The sequence below is a fragment of the Lutjanus erythropterus genome, chromosome 18 (genome assembly GCF_056507025.1).
Source record: "Lutjanus erythropterus isolate fLutEry1 chromosome 18, fLutEry1.hap2, whole genome shotgun sequence".
Taxonomy (NCBI): Eukaryota; Metazoa; Chordata; class Actinopteri; order Lutjaniformes; family Lutjanidae; genus Lutjanus; species Lutjanus erythropterus.
In genome coordinates, this window is record NC_139334.1 from 9,665,131 (window position 1) to 9,692,944 (window position 27,814).

Here is a 27,814-nt window from a genome sequence, read left to right on the forward strand (position 1 = left end):
CCCCTAAACTGTCTGACTTTATTGACTAGTCTGTGCCCTTCCCTAAAATCTGAGAATAAAACATACCATTGGCGAGCTAGATTTGGCACGTGACAAACTTAAAGGCCAATCATATTAGCATTAGCTGTGTCAGTCACCACCAGCTACAGGCTAACAAGTGAACAAACAACATAAACAAATCAAAGATGCTAACAACACTTACCATTCTGATACATAGCTAGACGGCCACTGCAGTCCGAGGCTCTGATGACAGGCAAGTGATTCACTGAATGTCACAGCAATGGTACAACCCACCCAAAAGTCCACAACACATACTCTAGCTAGCAAATCTCTGTATATGAACACGTGTCAGACATCAGCATGTCAGCTCCTCCGTGTTTGCGTCTTTCTAACTCACTATGTCTGCTATTTGCATGATCCTCCAGATCCAGAATTCCACAATGAGGAGTAGATGTGCTTCAAGCCCGTTTTTTATGTTGGGAAACCCTATAAAACGAAATATTATTTGTAGCAGATATACATCTAAAATGTGCCTGGAGGGGAACTATAAGTTTCCAAGCTAGGCTAATTAGTTCCAATTTCCAGGTGGAAGCCAGTTGGCCCAGCTTGCTAGCCTCCACTTTCTGAGTGGAATCCGCACTTAATACCACAATGGGTCCTTTCCCATTTTGTTTCATAATGTGCTAACAGCTAGTGCTGCACTATCATCATAGTTTACATTTTACTAAAAAAAAAGTGAGGACAATTCAAATTTCAGTTCAACTTTATATATGTGAAATTAGAAGAGGAAATTGGGAGAGGTTTAACAACAGCAGTTTTTGGTCCTGCAGTAAAGACACAAGCAAATAGAGAGTGGTTTACAACTACCAGTGCACATATCACAAATACCTTTATAATAAAAACCATCAATGGCCATGAGCGGGAGCACCTCCGATTCTCTGCAACTCATTAGAGGCAGTGACACAGGAAAACAAGAGACTATTGTGCAGACTTCATTCTGTCAAACTGTCTCGATTTCAGGAGATCATAAAGTGGCATATAAGAGCAGACAGCGTGACAAGCCAAAGGCTAACAGCCAGTAGCTATGATAATGATGGAAATCAAGTAGAGAAGAGGGTGAGACGAGCTGGGAGCCAGAGAATCCCTTTTCTCCATGGCTTCTCTTTTTCTGGCAGACCTGACTGTGGAAAAAGAGTTGTGAAACTGCAGAGTTGGCACAACAACGAGGCTCAACAATGCCTGAACAGTGAACCTCACAGATTCAAGCCAATCTAACAGATTCAGGCCGGGTCACGAATGGGTGCCCTCTTTGCATTGCAAGGGCTGTAGGTGTATGATCATGTCTGTCTGCTCCTCTTATGCAATTCTGCTGAGTGATATGATCTCTCAAAACCTGACTGTTAAAATCAGATCAAGTCATTTTGGCAATTGTGGCTGGTTTGAAACACATGGAAGTGCTGTTTGTCTGGCATAACAGACAGGAATAAAGGCAAATCCCTGTGATTAATGCTCATGAGATTAAAGATTTTCCTAATGGAGCCACCCTGTCTTACTGTAAATGCTGGGATTGTCCTTCCTTTTGCTGTTGATTTAGGAATGCAGCCAACTGAGGTTGCAGGAAAACTAGCAAAAGATCAGCTGTTGAGAAGCACAGATTTAGCTCTAACAGTTGAAAGTAACTCTAATGAACTTGTGTCATCTCATCTTCCTGAAAATGTTTCTTTAACCCTAGGCATCACTACCAGTTAACAATGGTACACCAGTAATACATTTCTTTGTAGAGAAAAGGCCAAGACCTTGCTGCACAGGCAAATATTATTAACAGCGTAAAAAAAAAAAAGAAGTTGGAAAACCAAAGGTGAGAGGAGAGATTCTTTGGCACCGATGACTTTCACTGGAATGGGGGATTGTTTGGATTGAGAGAAAGGAGAGGCAAAGATGACGCACAAAATTATAGGTCTCAGATCTGATTCCAACACAACACAGCTTTTGTTTAAATAAATCAGTGCAGAAAGGTAAATCAGGTAGATCTCTGGACAAACACTTTTCTTAACATGCTGGAATCAATCAAACTGAGTTAGAGCAGAGCGTCTGTCGTCACCGCTACAATCTACGAGACTAACCTCTTGAACATTTTCCACCTTTATAATATGTGCTGCAGCAGGCCAGACTAAACACAGTGCGACATACTTCCTATTTGGAGGAAAAACATCTACTATCCAATCCATCCCAATAGTTGTTTCAGAAGTATTGCACTTCAGTAAGACATTCTTATTTCAAACATGCTCCTTCAACAAATTCATTAGCAGTCAACCTCTTATGTTAGCTTCCTTCTCTGGAATTCAGGTTTCATTTTCTCTTGTCACCACTGACTGTAAGTAGACGGTACTTCTTAAAAAGGCTTGACAAGCAGAGAAACAAATAGCATTAACTGGACCACAGTATCACACATGAAATGCACGTTCTTGGCCTAGATTTTCACAATCATTCCAAGTGAATGATCTCACTTTATGTAGGTCAGTATTAGTGGTTTACTTGAGCTATGCATGGAAAAGTAAAAAAACAAAAAACAAATGTTACAAATACTAAGTACTTAAAGGAATAGTTTAATGTTTTGGGAAATACCCTTTTTATTTTCTTACTGTGAATTAAGTAGAAGTATAGAAGATGGAGCCAGGAGGTTATTAGCCTAGATTTGCGTAAAGACTGAAAGCTGGGGGAAACAGGTAGTAAGGGAAGGTTCAAAAATAAGCCGACAAGCACCTCTAACTCCGTGATTCCACTGAGCATGTTGTGTCTGCACCACGGTTTAGTTCCCTCCTCCACAAATCTTCATGCCCCATGAGCAGCATCTGACTTCCTAAGATTTGTTGATTTGTTCATTTTTCCTTGACCTTTGTGCTTCTACCATGAGAAAGTAAGCCACATAAATACATTGTTTATTTTTTGTCTGTTTTAATGATTGCAAGTTTGCGCTGGGCCTTTTATTTTTTAAAATTGACTAGATTCTCTATGCTGGTTCTGTGTCTCACTTCCTGTCTGCTTAATCTGCTCTGTGCAGCTGAGCGTATTTTCCAGTGGACCTGAGCTGCAGGGCACCTGGTGGAATCACAAGTACTTTATCTGAATCAAGCCATAAAGGTCACTTAGGAAGGGTTCACACCTAAAGGTCCAGTTCCAGAATGGAACCAATTTGAGGATAATACATTGTTAAATTTTTTCATCTGCAACTTTTATTTCCAGGTGATTATTACAACCAATTACATATTTCCTAGATTTTTGCCATATTACGCCAATAAGTGCCATAAACCTTGCACACTGGACCTTTAAAGAATATTGTCCTTTCCTGATTTGCTCTGACTTTGTCTTAATTGCTCAAATTCAAACAATAAAACCTCTATCTATTCACAGACTGACCTCCTCTTAGTTATCGTGCTCTTATACTAGAGCAGAAAAGTATGCACAAAGCTTGCAGACTTGGTACACACCTCATGTGCAAAAAGAGTGCGAAGAGACATTTGAGTTACGGATGCTATACAAATCAACTTTATGACTGTACTGGAGCCGTGTGAAGCTGTTTGAGAATGCCCTCGCAGACAAATTCCATATATAAATCTTTCCTAACCATAAACAAGCCTGGTGGCGCTATGAATATACACAGTGAGTGTGCTGTTTACGATGCAGTCGCTCCATGGTTCAATCATTTAGTGACAATGTATAAAATGCAGTGACACACAGCTAAAAGCAAAGACCTACAGTAGTTAAGAGACTGGTGGTTTTTTGATGTCTTGTGATCATAATAAGATAATGGTTTCCTCAAACTGAGCTTGGCTTAATTAGCAAAAAAATTCCAATTGTGTCTCCTTAATTAGGCCAGGAATAGGTTTGGGTTGCATGGCATGGTGCCTTATTTGATGTAAGGGTGTGGCTGCCCCTTAATGTTTTTATTACCTCACTGTTTGTGTGCAAGAAGGGCATCTTTTATGTTTAAATTAAGCATATACACATCATGTTGTGGTTCATCAGTGTGAGAACTAATGTGCTGGTAAAGTTTAGTAAAGCACAGTTAAATCTGTATTCCACACTGACAGCAGTGCTGTGAAGAAACAAACAGGTAGTTTGTTGTGAAAGACCGGGAGAAGCTGCCCATCTGAACAATGACTAAGTCAAACCTCTGAGTTTACCTGAGATGTTTTTCTTTCTTTTCACGAATAATTCAAAGTGACAAATGTGAGAGCAAGCAGAATTCGGCCCTATCCACCTTTGTTCTTAGAACATTCTTGTGTTGTGCCTTTAGCTACAGGGTTTGGGTAAAGAGTGACGGTTCTGGTTGGTTGTAACTCTGCAGAGACTCCTAAAACCAGACAGAGCTCAATGGTTTCTAGGGAACACTGTGGAGTGTGGGACATCAAATCTCAGTGAAGAATGCTCGAGAGCAATGAAACACTGTGGCGGACAAAAGGCCATCAGCAGAGTAAACGACCATCAGATCAAACCTGTGTGCAAAGTAAAGCAGAGAAAGATACCTAACTAAAAAAACTAAACTAAACTAACTAAAAAACAAATGCAAATCAAGTCATGCAAAAATGAAGAACAATAATAGAAATGCAACACTTTTGTTTTCACTCCCATTTTTCATGAGATCATCCATCTACCTGACAGATGTGGTCACAAATGGTCACAACAAAAGGTCACTTTAAAATGTGCAGTTTTATCCTGAAAAAATACATTTATTAGCCACTGAGTATTTCACACAGGGCTACAGATACCAAAATGTTTCCCAGGAGGGCAAAGTCATGACCCGCAGCAGTCTGCATCTGATTGGCTTATTCTGGTATTCTCACCCTAACTCTACCCAATGTTGAGCAGTAATCCACTACTCAGTAACTCGTTACTGTGATATTATTGCTTTACCCAGCGATGAGTAGTGTAAAGGCTTACAATTTTCAAAACAGTTAGATTACAGTTACTAATTCAAGTAATGCCGTGTTACTAAATTAGTAGTGATGGGTGATTTGGCTCTGAGCTCATCCGCATGTCTGCATACATCATCCACTCGCTACCCACCCAAACATATTATTTTCTTCAATCTAGTGACCTCCACACACGCTGATCCCCGTCTCTGTAGCTTATATTAGCTGCTAATGATGTAGAGCAGCACAGGCATTTCAGCTGATTCCTTATTAACATGTTGCATTGATTTATGAGCATTTTCTTTGACAATTTACTAATGATTAGAGATGCTGCTTTCAGTTTCAATTCCATGTGTGCAGTGGGTCATTGCAGCAAATATGCGGGACATTCAAGCAGCAAAACTAATTTTTTATAACCTGGCCTACCTGCCCGCAGATTAATTTGTAGTACACTTGTGCAACCAAAAATTCTTCTAATTTTTTTTTTACTTCAACTCACAAAAAACTGGTCCAAAAACAAGTGTTGATATTTTTGCTGAGTGTGAATTAAAGCATATATTTTACATGAAACTTTAACAGTGAGTGTATTAGTGATACAAAGAGAGAGAAGGAACATGAGGAGAAAAAGAAGAAAAATATGAGCCTGCAGAGACACGAATATTGCATGTGATTTCATCGTCCCCTTGTGAGAATGACTGAGAATGAACCGTGTGCTTGTAATAATTTGTCACACACGTGTCTACGGATCGAAGCACTGTGGAGTGTTTTAATGCGCAACACAGGCCCAGTGTGGATGTAAGTACTTATGTGAATTTGAGCATGTGTTCTGTTGTGTGTGAACGAAGCTGCTTTGAACTCACAGTCATCTCCTGGCCCCGGCCCAGGATCTCCAGCTGCTGTTGGATCTCTTGGAGCCGCCTCTCCTGCCCTCTCCTCTCCTTTATATCCTGCAGGACCTTCTCTCCTGGCTGCGGGTCCCCATCGCACTTCCAGCCAACCTCTGAGCCATGGCCCTGATACACAACAGACACCACTGGTTCTCACGGGGAGCAAACAACTCATCTCACATGTGGACGTGCTTGGGTGCTCTCCTAGCGCTGCGCTCACAGCTCGTGGCTGTTGCTCAGAATCATTTAAATAAGGATCAAAACCATATAACAGTTCATCAGAATTCATTTATGTGAAAGTTTTCCATTCCTCCAAGACCTGACTTTCTGTGACTGGAGTTACAGTGCGCTTATCTCTGTTAAAATGTCATGGTGTTATGTCCTAAAGATTTAGAGATGAACACCAGTGGTTCTTTCATGCATTTTACAGACCATACAAACTAAAAATCAAGTTGAGAAAGTTCAATACCTCAGCTACAGCTCAAGTCTACATGGGGTCCAACATAAATCACACATTTATGGTATCCACGTGCAAAGGGTTGACACAATAATCCACAAGCTGCATCCAAAGAAAACTTTGAAAATGGGTCAGGAGGAAATGGGTGAGTCATGCCTGGAGGACCAATACATATACAGCTGATAAGTGAAAGCCTTGTCTTTCTGACCACAGGATGGATCTGTTTCATCCGAAGTAAACTCTTCAGACTCAAATGACACGTTTCAATGTCAGGTTGATCACAAATTTTAAACTGGTCATAAGTCTGTTACAAACTGCAGTAATGTTGACGTGTTATGCTATGATGAAGTTATAGCTCCCATATGTAGTAGGGCTGAGTGTAAACTGACAAGTCAGTCTTTAAATGCTTCACTCATTAGAGACTGAGGAGACTCAGCTTTTGTTGCAAAAACTGGGACTGAAAACTGGAAGCAATTAGAGAGTTTAAAAACTAGAATTACTGCCTCGTAGTTGTGTGCCTGCACCAACCAGTCAAGTTGCAGTTTATGCAGTGAAGACTTTAAAGGAATTTAATAAGGTAGATATTAAGTGTATTTTTTGGCAAAATGGAAGTGATGGAAGTCACTATATTGACATGTATGAATACTGAATAATTTTCCAATGAGAAACTGTTCTCTTCATTTAACAATTCGACATTTGTACCAAATTTAAAGAAATTCCATTCAGGTGTTCCTGAGATATTGGAAGGGTCATGGAGTCACAGTGACCTTGTCCTTTGACCACCACCATCTAATCAGTTATTATTGAGTCCAGTAATAAAACAGCTAGAACAGTCCAGCACAGAGGTTTTCAAAGTAGGGGGACAGTCTCAAGGCAGGCTCAGTGAATGGAAATGAAAAATTACATTAGTTATCAAAAGGAGATCTTATAGAATAACCTAAATATGTGTGAATGGGTCAAAGAGATTCCCTACATGACAAATAAATGCCTTTTTCATGTATTTGATGTAGTCTCAAGTTATGTCAAACAGTAATATTACGCCATCTTGGCTCAACTGTTGAGTGTCTGTGGGCATCCACGAATTAAATGACAATAAGCAAACAAACTAAGGGGGATGAGGAGGTGCTTTTTCCAAGCTTTGCCTGACAGGAGGCCCACAGTCTCAGACTTTATGAAGCCCCAGTCAGGTGAGTTCAGAAAATGACAACAATTCACTGTAATGTGGCCTTTAAAACAAGGAAAAGACAACACTTATGCCATATCACGATAAAAAATATCCAAATCTTAGACAACATCTGCTCTCGGATCATGATATCAATATAATATCGATAAATTGCCCAGCCCTAGTACAAAGTATCTTGAACATTAGGTGCTGAAACGCTGGCATAGCTGTGGTAAATCTCAAAGGCAGGGTCGAACTGTTAATATTCTTCCCTGCCGCACCCACAGTTTATTTTTTTATGAGTAATGATGGAAAAAACATGACAGAATGAACAACACTGTTGAGACTGACCAGTGACTGACCTGTGCTCTGGTCATACTGTGACCTCCAAAAATACACAGAGACTCTATAAAAGCAGCAGCTAGGTCGAAAAAATTGTTGGGTCTGAGAGGATGTTGCCAACCGCAGGGCTGTTTTGGAGTGTCAGTCCAGCGCCATGTGGTTGAAATCTCCATCTCTCTTGGTTAGTTTGGATGCCAGGCAGGCGTATGTATGATCTAATAATGTTGAAATTGATGGATATTTCATAAAATGTCGACATCTCAATAGGGACTTGTGTACAGCGAAATGGTAGGTTAGCGGAGACAGCAGGGCCCAGCATAAAACTTGAACTTAAAAACTGAGTTACTAAATCTATTATGACACATTTATGATAGGATGTAATCTTAGTTAAGCCCAGAGTGGGAGTGGAGTTCAGTTAAGTTGAGCCAGTATGTTCAGAAGAGGAATGAACGCTTCTGCTCTTGTTAATAAGAAAAACAGACGTGCTTACTCGACAAATATCACATATTGCATTTACACAGACTGATATGACACCAGTGCGACTTAATCTTAATATTTAAATCTTGGCAAAAACAAGAATTTTTTAGAGGTTTTCCCCAAGTGTGTGTGGCCTCACCTACCACTGCCCTCTGTCTCCCTATAGGGAAATAATGACAGCTTCTATCTGAAGCCTCTTTTAAGTGGTCGTTACTAGAGCCCTTCAGTTAAGACTGCCTCATCCAGACTACAAAAGCCAGGACCACGACGGGATCAGACTCCTGTCATGCACCAGAGTGAGAAATACGCCATTCCAACCAGGAAAAATAAAAATTAAAGTCTAGCTTTACCACCATCCTCACACCACTAAATGCATGTTTCTAAAAAAGCCTAAATCTTTGGGAGAAACAGTTTATTTAATTTGGAAATAACATCTGCCCTACTTTTCGAGAACTATAGACGGCAAACATTTAAATTGTCCGCAGGGCTTAGAGATGATAAAGCTATCACTGACCAAAGTTTGAATGGATTTGGCACATATGTCACATATTTCACTAGACCATTCTCTGTGGCTAAATTAACACCCTATGAAATCTGGTGAGTGTAAGGGGAAAGCCCACAGTCCCTTTGTGTAAACCTTACTGATTTGACCCTAATTACAGCAAAGATAGATGGTCCGCAAATTACACATCATCTTTCTTGGCTTTCATCTCATCATTACTGTGTCTCATGTCTTGTGTTAGTGTAGTTACAACAAAGGAAAATCAAGCAAAGCTGTGAGGTTACGTAGATTGTTACATACGCTACTATCAAATCAAGTGACACCTGTGTCTGACTCACACCCTTTCCCAAGATTCTCTTTCCTCTCGTCTCCCACTGAAACCACTAATGAGACGTATTCCTAATGTTTATGGGGTCAAAATCATATAACTCTTACGGCATGTCTACACAGCCATGGATTTCAGTCCACTGAAAGTGAGTCTGACACTTCTATTTTTTAACATTCAATACTGTGCCTGCTGCTGCTTCTCTGCAAATTTGCTGCTCAGGCCACATCTCCTGTGCAGACATGGTTTGATAGTCTGAGCAAGTCTCATTTTTGCGATTGAACCCTCCTGCCCAAGCTTGGTACCTGGCAGAATCTCTGTCAAATTTCCTGTTTCCTGTACTTAGATATGCTAGATAAACAATGATGTTGCGGCATGCAGAAGTCGCATGAGTGACGTCATGACTTTCTCCTTCCAAAAGCTAACATTAGCCACTGACGCTACGATGCCTATGTGGTTTTGTACTGGGATTTATTTACACAACAGCGGGTCTTACTCATTCTTTCTCTTCGAGGCTGATAAAAGGATCAGGAGTCATTCGATAAAATAGTAAAAAGTAATATTTGTGGTGATGACATATATTGTGCAAGCGAGACACGTAGTTCACTGAGCAGTTTCACATAAAACTAAACTACCACAAATTGTGACTTTCTTGTCTTGCAAAATTATGTTTTAAGTTGACAAACATCATACTTTGTGGTACAGTTCAAAGGGGATCAAAAAATTTTTCTCTCTAGTCTCTAGCCACAGACTACCGTTCATTTGTTCCCTGTTTTTTCTTTAGGTCCCATGGGGCACACGTGAGGGGGCCTGACTTCGGCTCTCAATATAGTCACACCTTAAGTAAGTCAGTGTTGACAAAATGCAAGCTAACTAGCTAACTAATCTACATCAATTGTTAGCTAGCTAGTTATATCTGATAGCTAATGATAGCGAAACGCTAGGTAATTAGTCAGCCTATCAACATCAATCATTAGCTTGCTAGTTGTCAGTACAGGAGACAGAAAAGATAAAGTTGACTGAGGTTCAATATGCTAATTATAATATTCAGAATGAACAAATTAAATCAACAAAATTTTATTTTCTATTCCAGTGGGCTGAAATAAGACTGTCATGCAAGTGTCTCTGTGAGGCTTGCATGACAGGCTTATGCACAGCAGTGGTTTTACCTAACTGCTATCAGCATGCTAACATTCTCATGATGACCATGCTAACATGCTGGTGTTAGTGGATATAATGATTACTATATTCTAGTTTACCCCATTAGTATACTAATATCTGCAAATAAGCACTAAACACACAGTAGCTGCAGCTACAGGCTGATGGGAATGTTATTAGATTTGCAGGTATTCAGTCATAAACCAAAGCATATGTTGACTCATCAGATGAAAATTTGTGGGATCACAAGACTATGATTCATCTTGATGAGGATTTGAATGTCTGTTAGCCTGAGATTGCCAGCATAATTTGCAAATGTGAATCTGCCAGAGCAAATGAAAACATAAGCTCACCAGATTCGTCTGGTTCCCAGGCGCAATGTCTGCACCAAATTTCATGGAAATCCATCCAATAGCTGAGATATTTCAGTCAAAACCACAAATTAAAAACTCATGGTGACATTTGAGAAAAAGTCAGAGGATCACCAAAGTCAGTAAGCATCACCATCTATAAACCATGAATATCTCCAAATGAAAAACTCATGCCAATCCATCCAGTAGATGTGGATACATTTTACAACTAAAACCGTCTGGTGGGGCCAGGAAAATGCCACATCACCAAAGATTACCAAGAAATGATTAGGATTTGTTTTGTGGGGACCATGGATGTCCACAATCAACCCATCCAATAGTTGTTGAGATGATTTCAGTCTTGACCAAAGTGGTGGACTGACTGACGCTGCCGTCCCTACAGCCACACCATGCCACATCATGGCTAATGAAACATACCAGTGTCATGTAAGGTTCATCTGCACACATAATACTTGAAATGTGATGCCAAGATGAAACAGATATGATGTTGTTAGAAATGCTGATGTGAATAGATTCTTGGTTTGACATGACAATTGAAAGCAGCATGAGATCATAACTGGCAGAGGCATAATTTTCTGTCTGATAAAAAACTCAGCAGCCTATAACTTATTATTTGATCTACTTTGTCCACAGTGTGTCTAAATATATAATTGATTAAGCAGTAATAATAAATGAGTGCGACAAGTCTGGATCCATTTCCAAAGCATTGGCAAGGATAACCAGTAGATTAGTCTCTTGTGCCAGTCTAATTGTACTAATGAGTCATTTCTTGGAGATGAGTAGAGGAAAATTGACCTTAATAGACTCCAGTGATCGCTGTACGGTATCTGTGCTTCTTGTCTTGGAATGCGTGATAGTTTCAACTTAATATGAGGTTAGACTGAGTGACTTCCCAACAGAGCAGGAAAGAGAGAGACCAGGGATCAACTTATCTGACCATCAGCAAAATTTTGGTAAATGACTCTCCTCGGAGTAGCCACTTGACGTCCTGTTGAAGATCTCCAATATATCACATCCCCTATCTGGGTCACGAGACCACTGGGAGGCCGCAAAGGATCCAGATTTGGGTTTTTTTAAGTATGAAAAACATGTCAAACATGATTATCTTTTCAGAGAAAGCATGTCAGCCTACTGGTGATGATCAAATGAATGTTAGAATTTGATGTTGCATTAGAGGCATGAGTTGATATAAAGGGCAGCATTGTAAATACAGAGTATTGTGCTGACTGCCAAGTGCACTTTGAATGCAGAATGAATGTTATTATAACAGAGGAAAAGCTCATTCGTGCATGATATGACAACTCCTGAGAAGCTGTCCTTACTTTACCTCATGCTTCAGATTTTGCTTTCCCACAATTGCCAATTGCCACAAGCAAAACCACCATTAGTAGATTACTTGTATGACTTTCAGATAACATTAGCCAAGCATACATTTCACATTCATAAAGGGGTTATTGATACCTTATTATCATTTTTATTATTTCAAATAGAAGTAATACATTCCATCCTGAGGTTCTCATAGTGTTTGAGTGTGAAACAGCTGCAGAGTTTGATGGATGATCTGCTGTTGTCCAAAGTGATGAAATAAGAAAAAAATTGCAGGGCTTATTTTATGTTTATAATTCAAAACAAATTTTGGATGCCTAATGCTAAGCAATACTGACTGTGCTATGTCTTGATGTGCTCATTAAAAGGAATGTATAATTATATCATGTCAATCATATTACTTCAGTTAGACAGAGGAGGGAGCCATCGAGATTGGTAGCCTGGAGCTTCTTCTCTGTTCCAATATGGGTTACATGTGTGGTGTGATTTGCCAAATATAACAGCTGGATCCTCTCATGCAGACGCATTCTCAGAACATCTCCTAAACAGCAAGAAAACAAAACAAATGACTTGGTCCACTTTTTATTTAGGTATTTCTTCTATGCTGCTGTAATATTTGTATTATGTCCATGGCAGAAGGATGTACCAGGCAAATGTTTGCTTCAGGTTCCTTATTATAGTCAGTTTTAGAAAGACCGCCTAAAACCAGACCAGCGACCACTGAGAGAGCTTGATGACCTTGTTCACGTACTCAAGGCAAGCTAAACAGGGAGGGACAACATGCTCTGAGGCAGCTAATCCAAGGAAATGTCAAATCATACATGCTACTGTATACTCCAAACAAACTAATTCATACAGTGTGTGGTGTTTTCAACCATGTTCTTCATAATTAAAATCCAAATTTGATGTCAATGCTACATGTCATAAGAAGGAAATAGAGACTTCTGAAGTTTTTTGTTTTTTTTGGTTTTTTTTGCAAACATGATGCAGAAAGTTACGCAAATCAAACAAAGGAATATATACACAATGGGTCTTTCCTTTCCTTTCCAACACTTATGTGATGTGGACACAAGCCAACATTGCAAACAACAGTTTGTTTTCGCATGCAGTAGCCACAAAACGGCTCATTGGCCTTCACTCTGGGGGCCTTTGTTATATTAAAAAGGTCTGTTGGTCACATTAAGTCACTCAGTCATTAAAAAACAGGCTACACAAATAATGAAAACAGCATGTATTTGTTATACAATGAAGTACCAGTTTATTTGGCAATCTAATGCAATCCAATTAAACTGCTGTGCAACAAGTCCTGTCATTTCGAGGATTATAACTGAGGTATCGATTCAAATCAACAATATAATGTAGTCATTTTTTTGGTTAGTGGTAGTGAGGTGTTATATCAGTATGTTGTCTTTGTTATGGTAACCTGACATTATTGTTATTATTATTGTTATATGTAGTTGGTTTTGACATTTGCTGTCATGAGATCATTATGTCATGAATATTTTTCATGGGTACATTTTGGTCTTGTCATGAAGATGTCATTAAGATTCATTACACTGGTGAATGCTTTTGAATAACTCACTTGACCTCTAGTAAAGTAGTACCATTTGGACCAAGGTAATACAGCCTATAGCAGAGTTAGTTAAAGGCTAACTGCTCTCTGCTGTTATCTGTAGCTAGTGTTGGCTAGTTAGCTTGGTCAGCTGTGGTGCTAGCCATCTAATCAGCTGACTCAACCCCAGGGTCCCAGGAGCAGAACCCAGCAAGAAAACCACATTCATATCCCTGAGGGTACTGTCAATATAATGCAATACAGCACAATGTAACTGCAGATGAAAAGATTACACAAATCTGACACTGTGTCAACAAAAAAACAACACAAAAAGCTTCACTAATATGAATTTAATTAGATGATGGATGTTAATATTTTTCAGCACTGGATTCACAGACTATCAGGCCCCTAAATTTGGAGGGCATAGTACAGTTTAGGTGGCCAAAATGTAAATTTATTGCAAAAACAATATAGAAAAAGCAATGTAACACAATTTTAATTTACTGGTGGCACACACTGCAGTACATCTCATCCTCAGATGTGTCATATTCTTAACTTTTTGTTGCTGTTTTGTTTTTATATTGTCTACCTTTTGTGTCTCTGGTTGTTCTGTAAGAATCGCCTTACCAGTATGAGTAAGTTTCATCTGTAGCCCTGAAATATTGGGGTTACAAGCCCCACAGTATGGGGAAAAGACTTGGTGGGCACAGAGTAACTTTTTGTCATGGTCAGTATCAAACTCTGGATTATAAAGATGCACCTGACTTTTGGTGAATCAGTGTAAATCATTATATTACACTGACAATCTACCATAAAATTTGATTCCTATTAACTGGAAAATATACTCCCCTGTGTTTGCAGACAATACATCTTGTTAACGACCGTTGGCTACACAACTCTGTAAAGGGACAGTGGTGTTATGATGAAAGGGAGCCAGCCTTGCTGACTCACCCAGAGATGGCTGGTGGTGCTCAGAACGGCACGCTCCTCGCTTTCCCTTTCTGCGTCTCTCTGTTTCTCTGCCTCTGTCTCTCCTCAAATGTGAAGTATAGTAGGAGCTCTGGCTGTGCCACGTGGACTCAGGCTACCTGCCAAGGCCTGTCCACATTTCTCGCCACGAGCACTCCCTGTGAGAGCTTGGGAGTAAGCTGTTCGGAAGCTATGGCTGAGTGTGTCTTGACTTCTCTCTTTCTTTCTCTCGTATTTCTCTCTCCGTCTCTCAGATTGACATTCTGCCCGGCAATGACCTGTGGTCATCTGCCAAGCTCTGAGGCAGACGTGCCGTAACACAGATGTCTGCCATACACGTTATATACCTACCTGCATACTGACCCTTGGGTAAGCATGATAATGCAGACAGATGTTTTTGATCTCAATTCTTAACACCGTAATTCCTTCTCCTCCCTCATCTGTAAAGTTGGACCTCAAATCGATCTAATATTGCTCCATAAGAGATCATGAAGATTTGTTTATTACTATCTTAAAAAATGTTCCAGATATGAAATTTGTTTGAATCCAGGTTGTCTTTTCTCCCTCCAGAGGTTATGTTTTAACATCAGTATTTTGGATCTGTGGCAGATGACTTTGTGATTGCTGAACATTCCTGAAGTATTAGAAGATTCGCTTGTGGGTCATCTGGACTTTATACTTTTACTTTTTTAAGAACTGAGGGTGGTCTGGAGCAATCACTGTTGCACAGATCAAAACCTGATGGTGCATCCTACAATCAGAAAAGCATGTTGAAAGTGATACTGGGTTAAAATATCCACACCACCTGCGTGTTCTCGGTATCATAGTATCATCCAAAGTGCAATCAGAGGTCAAAAAATATTTGATCTGTTTGAAGTTTTCACGACGGCTTCAGTACTTGCGATCGCTCCAAACCATCGTCAATACTTCACAGTCTGTGGCTTTTACTGCTGTTAAAGAGGGACTCATAGGATCATCTCCACCCAGCATCACTTCACTAATATAAGGTAATTTCAGTATTCAGTGCCAAATAATGACACAGACAAAATAAATGTGGATACAGAGCTGAAGAAGCAGACCATGTTAAATATTTATCAAAAGCATCTGGAGGGAAAGAAAACTTCCCAGCATCTTTTTGCACTTCTCATTCCCCAGAGTTAAATGCTGTGTATTGTCAAGCATAATATCTGACCTAGATTTCAGCTACTAAAAGTCTTGGCACTTTTTCAGTTATGAGAGAAGAAATTTATGACTGTAATCATTGTCAGTGCAGTGCTTATATGAATAATTTGCCAGCTAACAGCTAGCCTGGCTGGGTCCAAAACCACAACATGACATTCTTCATTTTGTGTATGAATTCAACAAATGAGATATAATGTGGTAATGAAACTAAAAATGAGTTTAAACAGGAGGTGAAGTAAAATTTCCAATTCAACTGCTCCTTGGTGATTGTCATTAAATAATGTACACCGTCCCGGTGTTAGTTAGATGCTAGCTGGCTAGAAAAAGATGCACTGACTGTGTTTGTGGGACTCTGCATGTTTGTGTATTTGTATTCAGGTACTGACTGAACTCACAATTCATCAGGAACATTTTTTTTCTGTAATGTCCCTTGGTTTTCTCTCCTTTTCCCCTCACCTCTGTACATTTACACAGCAGATTCATAAAGCTTTGGGCTACACGTGAACTTTTTGATCAATCTGAAACATTTTCAACTTGTGTTGACATGGTTTCACATCAGTTTGCATATTTCCATTGAATCAATTATGCCACCTTCAGACAGAGTCAGGCTAGCTATTCTCCACTGTTTGCAGTCTTTGCGCTAAGCTAAGCTAAGCTAAGCTAAACAGCTGCTAGTGGTAGCTTCATCTTAACCCTATAGACATGAAAGTGACAATGCATGTTTGCACCTATGTCATGGTTTAGTCATTAACCCAGATGTGTGGCCATGTTGGAGATACTGGGATGTAAACAGCAGAATGGATTTCATATTGAATATTCAATATAAGCTGATTTTAGGATGTCTAAACCAAAGAAGAGTTAAGGAAAACAGGTTGAGGCTGCTAAAACCTAGAGCAAATAAGTTGGTCAGCAGGAAAAAGTGCAATGTTTTGAGGATCTAAGATTGTTGTTGATGTGTATTATGAAAGCTAAGTGATCTTTACATTTTGGAATTTTAAATATCTAATATTTTCAGGATCTTGAGTCTTAACAGTCTAATAGTACAACTTTTTTCATCTATCATAAAAACTGAAAGGTCCCTCTTTGACCAGTTTAGAAGTCAATTTACAAGAAACTAGCTTGTTATTCTTACAAGATCATATTTGGTTGACCTGTTTACTTTCAGTATGAACATGGCCGACCTCAGGATTGATGACGGCAAACACTCTATTGATGTTCTCATCTAAATGTAAAAAAAAAAAACAAATCAGCATATTTCCCCAAAATGTCTGACTATTCCTTTCAAATATAGCGAGCTCTGCCATGTATTAAAATACAATAGTTGTGATGATATTCCAAAATGGTTTAATGTAACTTGGATCATAGAAATAGGAGATTAGCAAATATTTTAAGCAACGTTTATTGTTAGCAGATGATTTTGAGACTGAATAACCCTCTATGGAGCATCATAATAAGTGGAACAGTCAATAGTTAGATCTCAGGGAAAAATCTCCCTAAACCACTTAACACAACTGCTGCTGCGGGTAACACCAGTGGGAGAGGCGTTTATAAGAAGACAATAAAGTGGGTCTCATATGAATTATAGGGTGGGGAAGGGCGTGGAGTCTATTCTTTTCAGCCAAGTTAACCTTGTGAAACACACCAAGCATGCCACATGTCAAACCTGACATCTCAGTTCTCACCATGCAGCTGCGATGAGACAGTCCTGCAGAATATGTCTGCCACTAAGGCTGCAAAGATGATTTTTACTTTTTGTATTAGCGCACACTGAATTAAAATAGGTTAAGTTCCAACATTTTCATGCTGATACACAATCAAAACCACATCCCTTCAGTGTGATAAGTGCTCAGTGTTGGAACAAAATACAGTCAGATCCTTTTCTGTTGCGAATTTACATATTTTAAATGTTTCAGGAGAACATGAACATTGTATTCCAGAGAGGACATTTTCTTCCACAGCACAGAGGATAAGATGTCTTTTCCTGCTGTCATCACAATTAAATAGAAACATATTTTTCAGTTAAAAATAACACTGCAGTTTTTTCCACGCTTTTCATTTGTAGTTCTGCTTTTATTTTGATGCCAATTCACATGTATACTATGTATACTATGGGTATCACATGTCTGAACATTAAGAATATGTTTTGTTTTGTTTCACTCGATCGTTATACAACTGACACTTATGAATATATAAAATAAAAACGATATAAAATAAGAACTAACCTTAATTTTTCAGAGGTTCTCAAAGAGCGGCCCGCAGGCCAATGACAGGCCTCAGGAACACTTTGTGCACCCCCAACCATGACGTGAAATTCATGTATTTCATTTTAATCATTCCATTTCAATAATTTCACTTTCACTAAGCTCTAATAGCCCCATACAAGGGTCTGTTACATTAGGAATGACAACTGTCAACTAGGATTGCGCCTGTGTAAAAGTCAATACCAAATTTTACCACTAAGTGATTGGAAGAATATATTATCTATTGATGACAGACTTTTTGAACAATTATGGGGGTGATATCTCTAATTTTATTTTGATAGTGTAATGGTCTGCAGAGTGACAGCTTTGAAAGTTTCATAGTGAGAAAGGGTTAGTTGGTTAGCATGAAATCAAACTGGTATAAGCTTGTATACCAGATCGAACTGGTAATACCAACCAAACACTAATGGCAACTAGCGACACCTTGTAAAAGCAGCAATTACACTCTGTCATCAATGCCCGTGCTGTATTTTGGTGGACGCCTCAGCAGTTTAATGTGGAAATGAGATGGAAAAGCCACCATGGAAAAACTGCATGGTTGAGGAGAAAAGATGGCTTCAGGAAAAATGGATCAACTCTTACTTCTTCAGACCTCAGGGGCAGGTAAAGTGACGTGTCTTGCCTGCAAACAGGTGAATTCAGTGCTCAAGGAATTTAATGTTAAATGCCACTATCAGACCATTCACAAATCCTGTGATGACTTCATAGGTTTTCCTGTACATCCCTCAATAATATGCTGGCTCCTTTAAGTGGCACTCAGTCACCAAAACTTTGAGAACCCCTGTTTTAGATGAATACAACATGACCAAAGCTTTTCCACAGCTGTTTAATTATATGACCAGACCAAATAAGATAAATTTGCAAACTATCTTCTGACCACATTGTGTTGGTCAAAAGGGCGTTTTCTGCCCAAACCTCTGCTCTCTCACTTAACATTTGCTGTAGTTAAAATCATGGGTGTTCATCAGCAACCACACAATGTGACTGAGTGACCTCATGGTCTTACATCAAAATATAACCAAAACCGATACACAACAAAAACACAGCTGGAGTTACTATGCAAACACAGAAAGAGTTGAAGCCCTGCTGATTAGGGGAGGGATCTGACGCAATCAAATACAGTGGGACAGTGACTGGAAACCATACTGTGTAATGCCATTTATTAAGTTTCATTGAAAGCCACATTTGAAAGAATAGCATGTGTAATGCTGATCTGTGAAACACACTTACACACCCAAGTCAGCAAACACCCAACAGCAGCTAATTTTCATGACAGAATCCTTTTCTGCTGGCTTCAAGCTGTGGGTGGTGCAGGCATTACCACACAGTGGTACAGTAGGAGGGGTGCACTGTACATTAGTCCTACTGTACGTGCCCAGCAGATGTTTTTAATGACAGAAAGGCAATTTCAGCTGAAGCCTGAAGAAAGGGGGGAGAAAACGAAGAATGCGAAAGGAGCAATGCTGTCATAAGCACAATAGTGACAGCGTCCAAGGAAAACACTGTTCAAACTTGTGTTTTGATTCCATTCAATCCAGATCATGGAAGTCGGGATTGTAGCTACCTGACCTTTTTCCTATCATCAGAAATCATCAAAAAAGAGCCAGAGGCAAAGAAAACAAGACTTTTTCCTAATCAAGGCTTTAACCATGACTCACCATGTGGCCATGTGATGAGCGAAACCGTGCTTCCACAAATACTGATCCTGTGGTTTGTGGCCAAAGACATGGCTTTTTCTATGCCTTATCATTTGGTCAGCACAGTTTAATATGCACCTGCTACTCTACTGCATTATAGACATGGAAAGACAAATATACTGATCCTAGTGCACCGATATGTGCTTTGTCGCTAAACATGCAAGTCCACAAGCGTAGGGGCAGCATGGAGATGTGATAGGGTCAGGGGTCAGTAGGGAAGTCAGTAGTGGCAAAAATGGCATAAAGTTTTGAAGACAAGCTAAGAGGCCAAGTCTCCAATTACTGCAACTGTATGATGTATCAGTGCCACTGGATTGTACAATGGTATGTGCAACTCCAATTCCAAAAAACATTGTAAAAACATAAATAAAAACAGAATACATTGATTTGCAAATCATTTTAGACTTGTATTCAATCGAGTACAGTACAAAGACAAGATGTTTAATGTTCAGACTGATAAACTTTATTGTTTTTGTAAATATACAGTCTGAATTTGATGCCTGCAACACGTTTCAAAAAAGTTGGGAGATGGAAAACAAAGCACAGTGAAAACTGGAATACTCAGAAAACACCTGTTTAAAAAATTAAAAACGTAAACAGGTTGATTGGTAACATTTCGGCAAATCGTTGTCTGTAAACACAGTTTGTCTGCTGCATCTACAAATACAAGTTAAGTCTACCATGCAAAGCGAAAGCCATAGACTGACGCACAGTGGAAAAGTGTGCTGTGGTCTGATGAGTCCACATTTCAGATTATTTTCAGTAGTCATGGACATCGTGACCTACGGGCTAAAGAAGAAAAGGACCATCCAGATTTACTATCACAAACTTCAAAAGCCAGCATCTGTGATGGTATATGGGTGTGTTAGTGCCCATGGCATCATGGGTAACTTTCACATCTGTGAAGGCCCCACTAACACTGAAAGGTATGCAAAAGTTTTGGGGCGACATATGCTGCCATCCAGAGAATGTCTTTTTCATGTTCCTGCTTATTTCAGCAAGACAATGCCAAAACACATTCTGTATGCAGTCCAGGCCTGTTTCTGATTGAAAATGTGTGGTGAATTATGAAGCAAAAGTACAACAACACAGACCTTGAACTGTTGAGCAACTGAAGTTGTATATCAAGCAAGAATGACAAAGAATTTCGCTTTCAAGACTTCTTGAATTTGCAACTGCAATTAGTGTCCTAAGTTTCCAAACCCTTAACTGTGTGTTTTTAAAAGAAAGGGAATGTAACACAATGGTAAACATGCTCCTGTCCCAACTTTTCAGAATGTGCTGCAGGCATCAAATTCAGAATGACTGCACATTTACAAAAAACAATATCAATTTGATCATTTAATATCTTGTCTTTGCATTGTATTGATGATGCTTTTGCAAATCAGTGCTTTCTGTTTGTTGTTGTTTTACAAAATGTCCCAACTTTGTTGGGATTGATGTTGCACAATCTGTTGCTTTTTCTGTCTTTATCTCAAAATTAACAACAAAGTAACCTCCTTGAATGTCTCCATGTTTATTGTTTACATCGTGCAAATCCAGAAGTTGTGAGTTGTCTCTGTGCCCTCGAGGTTACTGGTCCCCAACTAGGGGTTTCGGCCCCCACTAGGGTTAATCAGAGCTTCACAGAGGTTGCTTGGTTCTCTCCACTTTAAGGGGTTTAAGAAAAAAATAATTCAACAATCAAAACATTAATGATGCTGCTGTTGGTCTGCGTGAATGCATGGTTAATAAGCAAGTATGTCTCCAGCTGGAAAACCTGGAATCCACAGATGACCATATCTGTGTAAGACATTTTCACCAAAAAGCACTCCTGCAAGTAAATGACTGGCTGCAATATGTGGGCTATATTATATACTATGGGCTATTCCTATCCAGTACATGATAGTCTTTAGTGTATAGTAAGCCTCTCTATATGTGTCAATATCTCCAAATGAAAGGGGAAACCTTGTTCCTTTTCTGGAGCTGGCACTCGTCTACCTCCACCAGCTCTGTAATTAGGTTGTGACGGGGGGCTGACTGTCCTCTGTGGCAGTATCCCGCCTGGTGCCAGGCCTCACAGACTGTATCCACCCTCGCAGGCTCAAGCGAAGGGACCCGCTTAGCCAAAGCGGCTACTCCTAAGGCGACTACCCAGGAATGCGAGGGCTGCTTTTTTCTCAGAATATCAATCACAACTTATTGGGAAAGGACGCCGCCAAGTTCTGAAGTCACAGATTCAAGCCCCGACTGATCCTTCATGAGCGAGTGCTCACTGGGGAGAGCTGAATAACTCCCACTTTCATGTAAAATGTGACAGATGATCAATCCGGCATGGCCAGAGAACAAGAGACAACAGCAAACGTGGAAATCCAGGACGTGATTTAATACAAGTATGATGGAGAAAACAGTTTGAGTGGTGTTGAAACAGGGGTACGATGATCTCGTTTGTGTACATTACAGATTACCCTGGAATGAGCAGACAAACAAGTAGGTTCCTGCATCGCTGTCCAAATGGTTTCAGTTAGGAACTCGGACTGGTGGAAGCTACCACCGAGAAGAAAGCTGACCGCAAAACAAAAGCATATTTACTTTTATGACCACCTTTAGGATTTACGGGCACTGATGTGGACGAATGACTTGCTCTGAAAGAGATTTATTGTCAGTCCAGTCTAACTTTAATATACACCACAACAGTGAGACGGGATTAAGGCAGGGTAAGGAAACAGCTACTTTTCAAGCCACACAGGTGTGTTTCTCAACAACCTTTCACTTCTTCTTTTAGAAACTGCATGAAAACACCAAAATACAGTGATTTTTTATTTTGTTTGTCATGTTAGGAATCCAGATCATCTGCAAACGTTTACTAAAGAGAAAGAGGTTCTGTGTCATTGTTTAATTCATATTTTACATCATTTAAAAAGGAATGCCTGCATTAGCCACTTCAGCACTAATGGAGACCAGATGATGGATGGATGATGTGGAATTTTACTTGCCCAAAAACTCTTTAAACCAGGCGACATGATTAAAGGGTGGGAAAGGAAGAAGGAGAAGTAGGTTACACAAAGTAACACAACCAGCTGCCCAGCAATATCACAGTTTTTTACTGTTGGCTCGAAATATACGTAACATCATGTGGGGAGAGCTCATGGGAGGATGACATACTCATTAATGCTAAGCACCAGTTCAGCCATTACAACTACAATATTAGTTCATGAAAATTGGGAGTTTCCAGAAGCAATAAGTCATGTCTTCATCTAAATACTCCCCACAGTTCCTATTGATCATGTGCACTTGTAGTTCTGGAGTGCTTCACACAATTTAAGATTATTTAGTTTTTCGATTAATCTACCAAACTTTTTTTTTTCAGATGAATCGATTTATAATTTTGTCCATTAAATGTGAGAAAACAATAAAAGATATAAATTGCAACTGACTTTTTGCTCTTTGCTCCATTAACAGTCAAGCAAGCTTGGTACCCGGCAGAACCTCTATCAACGTTCTCCTTTCCTGTTTCCTGTTTTTAGATATGCTATGCGTTGGGCTCATCTATGCTGAAAAGAAAACTACATTCTGAAGATAGTCAAAAGATGTTTCTTGAGTACTTGTAAAAGTGACTAATGCTGCCTTTAAATGGCATTGTGGCATTCACAATCTGCTAAGTGGAAATTATCTTACACACTGGACCTTTAAATGATTAATTAATCATTAAAAAAAGTTGCCAATGAATTTTCAGTCGCATAATTTAAGCAATAATTGTTTCAGCTCTATGAATCGCACACAATCACTTTGATCATATATTTATTTCAAAGCTGCATCCCATTGAAGACGGTTCACATATTGAGAATCCTTATTCTTAAAACAGACACGTAGAGTGCACAACAAAAATGACCTCAGAGCCTCAACTTTTTACTGCCATCTCCTTCTAACATTAAATGAATGACCGAGTAAATTTACAGTGGGAAAGTGAAATAATTACGACAGCAACATAAATATTCTAGACATTATGACATCGCTCATGCACTATTCCAGTACTGGGATTCAAATACTGCAGTTTTTCCTTGTCTACATCCAGTAGTGATAGTAGAAAATGGTTCGCAAAACTGCTTTGTAAAGTTTTTATGACTTCAAAAGCATCATTTTCCACTGACAGGCTATGCAAGTGATGAGCATGCCATCTGGCCTTTAAAAGTGAAGTTAGATAAGAGCCTGAGATAACTCACTGAGCTCACGTCTAGGAGCGGGGCCCAAACACAGGACCAAAGCCTGGAAATTTTTTTTTTACAGTTATAAATATCTGTTAAGTTGGTTCTCCATCGTCTGATGTGGTTGTGATGTACAGATCATATGCTAAACTCAGACAATGCACAGTATTTAAAGGGTGAGCATTACGAGTTGGTACAAATTTAAAGGGATTGATTCTTTTAAGCAGGGTTATATGAGGTACGTGTCCATATTCAGTGTATTACCTACAGTAGATGATGGCTGGCAAATCCCTCAGTTTGGAAAAGAAGCAGCAGTACCATGTAGGATGCCAAGCAATGTACTACTGTGGGCGACAAAATGTATTTTAGCCACATGTAAAGTGCAGGCTTTATTTACAATATTTTCACCACTGTATCTTGCCATCAGACAGCCTTTTCTGATGGGAAACCACCATTTTATGAGTCAAATAACTCTCTCTCCAAACCAACCAAACACCACTGGGAAACTGGGTAATTTTACCTCACAGAACACAGTTGCTGGTCTACCACTACCTCGATTGGTTAGTTTGTTTATGTTATTATGTGACTTTAGTGTTTTAAAAGGTTAGTTCAGACTCACCAAGGTCAAAAACAAATGAACAGATCGAGACAAAGCCTGTGTTCTGCGAGGAAAAATTACTGATCTTCCAGGTGGAGACAGAGAGCGATACTTGGCTTATATAACGGCAGTTTCCCATTGGAGAAGGCTGTCTGACATCAAGGTAAAGCAGTAAAAATATTCTAAATATAGCATTCACTGGAAATAATTGGTTAGGTGTGCCTTTTTTAAAGCAGCTAAATACATGTTGTTGCAGACCTTGTTCACAACAGTTATATTGCTTAGCTTCCTGTACTGGTGCTTCTCTTTGCTTCTCTAAACAGGGGTCGTGCCGGCCACCATCTACTGTAGGTAATACACTGACTATGGATAAGTACCTCATACAACTGACCATGAACCATCTGAACATGTCATAAAATATTAGAAAAACCTAAATGTATCAAATGTTCCATCGCACATTCGGAAATAAGCTAATCCTTTTAACAATAAAACAATAACGATAAGTTAACATAAAGTTTACGAGCAGCAAATCATGCACAAGAGGCTTTACAGTATGGCCTTCATATGGAAACATGGTGGAAAAGTGAATGGAAAAATGAGGCAACCCTCAGTTCCAAATTACAGCATCTTACACAATACTATTTTCCTCCACTTAGGAATGGGGCTGCGATTCCCTGAGGGTCAGTAACAAAAGATTTTACTAGATGTTGCCATCGATGCCCTACTGAGCTGACCTGGTAGTAAGACTTAATGACCTCGCCTCAGAGCAGCCCTGGGTGCTGTCTGGAGGAATTAATGGCACTTTATATAAAGCCATTGCTGTTATAATGTAGACAGTAGTGCTGTTGGATACGTACCTGGGATAAGCTGAGGTTTGTGTATGAGCTTTGCACTGAGTGAAATTCCTCGACGGGAAGTAGAAGACGAATTCTGGAGTCGATGTGGATCAGTTGCTCCAGGTCAGAGGGCTCTGGGGTGTATCCCTGGCCTGTCAGGACTGACACAGCCCTGTCCTCCTGGAAGACAATCATCGTTGAAATAAGTCATGGCCCACAGGGTATAAGCCTGCTTTATTTTGTGGCAACCTAAAAAAGGGACTGATAAACATTAATTATCTACTCCTTATTTACCATCTTTGTGACAGTGACGTCTGAAACAGGGAAGAGGTACAAGTCTGACTCTAGCACTTGGTATTCACTTCTGGATGGCGAACAGAGTGCTGATTGCTCTTCTCCACGCTGCATGCCAACCACAAAGTCAAACTCCAAAACTCTGACAATTGCCTCTACCTCACAGTGCCTGTCTGATCCCAGTGAGGCTACTCTTCTGTCTTACGGGAAACAACAGGTGGGGTGGTGGGCTCGTCACACCACAGCAGTGAGATAAGATCCTGCAGCGAGACTTTCATGCCAAAGAAGATCACAACTCTGGAAAGAACACAGCTGTGATCTCAGACCGCTGTGAGGGGGGAGCGGAAGAAAACTGGCAGAGGACAACAGCAAACCTCGGGCGCTATCAAGTAGGTGGGGCATGTCACACACAAAGCCAAAACTTAACAGACATTAACAAATTCTTATGACACTGATTCCTGTTTCATATTTGTGGATTTATTCTGACTAAGCCATTCCGACATTTTAACCATTGGAGTGGTTAACTTGGATGTGGAAGAATACCTCAATCACAGGCTTCAGGCAGGCCTCAGTTTGTCCTTTGTGTTTACATGCATGTCTTTGGAACATTGTATGAAAATGTGAGTTGCTAAACTGACATAATATGAGTGAAAACCCCATTAACACTGGTGGGGTTCTTCACAGAACACTTCTACATTATAAACAAGGAACATTGTTTCTGTAGTTGAAACAAATCTTCTCCATCTTTAATTGAATAGTTACCATTTTGAGCCATACGCTAATTTGCTTACTGGCTGAGTCTTAGATGAGAGAGTTGATACAACTTGTTTATACTATAGCCAAAATATGAAGCTATAGCCAGCAGCTGCTTATCTTAGCTTAGCTTGTCTTAGCTTAGTTTAGCCTAAAGACTGGAAACAAGGAAAACAGGCTCTGTCTGTTCAACAACAGCTTGTTGTTTTGACACTTCGGTTTTTGCACAGATTAAATAAACCAGACATAATGTGGTAATTAGCGAGCTGTACCGGTGCTATATATTTGGAATTTTGCTATCTTTGTTACTTGTGTGATTCAAGACCATTACTTGAGTTAAAGTACGAACATCTCACAATGAAAATGCACCACAACATGTAAAAACTCAGCATTCTAACAATAACTAAGGTAAAAGTATGTCAACATTATAAAAAAATTTACTGAAATTGTCAAAAGTAAATTTAGCATTACTGATTGTGCAGTAAAATGGTCCCTGGTTTCTGGATTAACATCACTGCTGCATTAATGTGTATTTTGCATTTTGCTGCAGTAGATGCTGAAGGTTGGGCTCATTCTAGCTACTTTATATACTGCTGGGTAGTTTATTCTACAGCAATTCTTAATACTATTTGAGAATTTACAGTATATTATTTTAGAGAAAATGTGTATATTGAGATATATATTGTATACTGTGGAATAGCCTAACAATATCTAGATATTATTTTAAGCCATATCACCTATCCCCTTAACCTAAAAATCCTAAACTAGAGCTGGGAGATGTAGCTGAAAAATTCTCACAATAAAATGTTTCATTTAAGTTGATACTGATAATTAATGACCAATTTAATGACCACTTTATTTTGAATTTAACCACGTCACTTTAAATTTATAAAAACTTTAAATTATTGAATTTTCTCATTGCTATTGATGAAGTGTCTATTACCAAAACATGTCACTGTTGGTTTACTGCTCAAGCCAATACTAAACTACAGTGAGGTACTCATCTCCTGGTGCTGGATTCATCTTGAGAAATGTTTTTCATCATTTAATCTCACTCTTTTCATGCAAAGCTAAGCTAACTGAGAACTAACGTTCTTTCATATAGCACCAACCTATAGGTAAAAGGTGAATGTCAGCTATAAGATTTCACATCCACTACTGCACCAGTTCTACGATTACTGACTGCTACTGATTTACTGCCTAAGGTCAACACAACACCAATCTGCGGAGGCTGTTGGGACAAGAGTCAGAAATATCAAAAAACGTGTGTGTGAGGCCAATAGTGAGCAGCCGCTTCTGATTGATGTGTCCAGGGGGACTCTGCCAAGAACTGAGTGAAGTCTTCAAAACTAAAGACGCATCACTGCCAAAATCCTGGTGACATAAATAATGTGCTTTGGTCCGTTACGGCCATTCATAATAGCATGCCTCACAATAACAGGAAGTCTTCCTCCAACCAATAAAAAAACCCAGAGCATCTGCACTCCCCTCAGTTTGGTATCTGCCGCCACAATTACTGCGGTATTGTTCTAAAACTCTAAGCAAACATCATAAATGGAGCAGCAGGA

General features: G+C 39.5%; 1 protein-coding gene across 1 annotated transcript in view; it reads right to left on the reverse strand.

Annotated features, from left to right (window-relative positions):
* Nucleotides 1-27,814, reverse strand: part of fsip1 (fibrous sheath interacting protein 1) — a 38,735-nt gene that overhangs the window by 6,929 nt on the left and 3,992 nt on the right. Inside the window, exons 8-9 of the mRNA XM_084742531.1 lie at nucleotides 25,221-25,379; nucleotides 5,774-5,926 (exon numbers count right to left, since the gene is read on the reverse strand). Coding sequence (XP_084598657.1) covers nucleotides 5,774-5,926; nucleotides 25,221-25,379 — 312 coding nt within the window. The remainder of the gene's footprint in view (nucleotides 1-5,773; nucleotides 5,927-25,220; nucleotides 25,380-27,814) is intronic.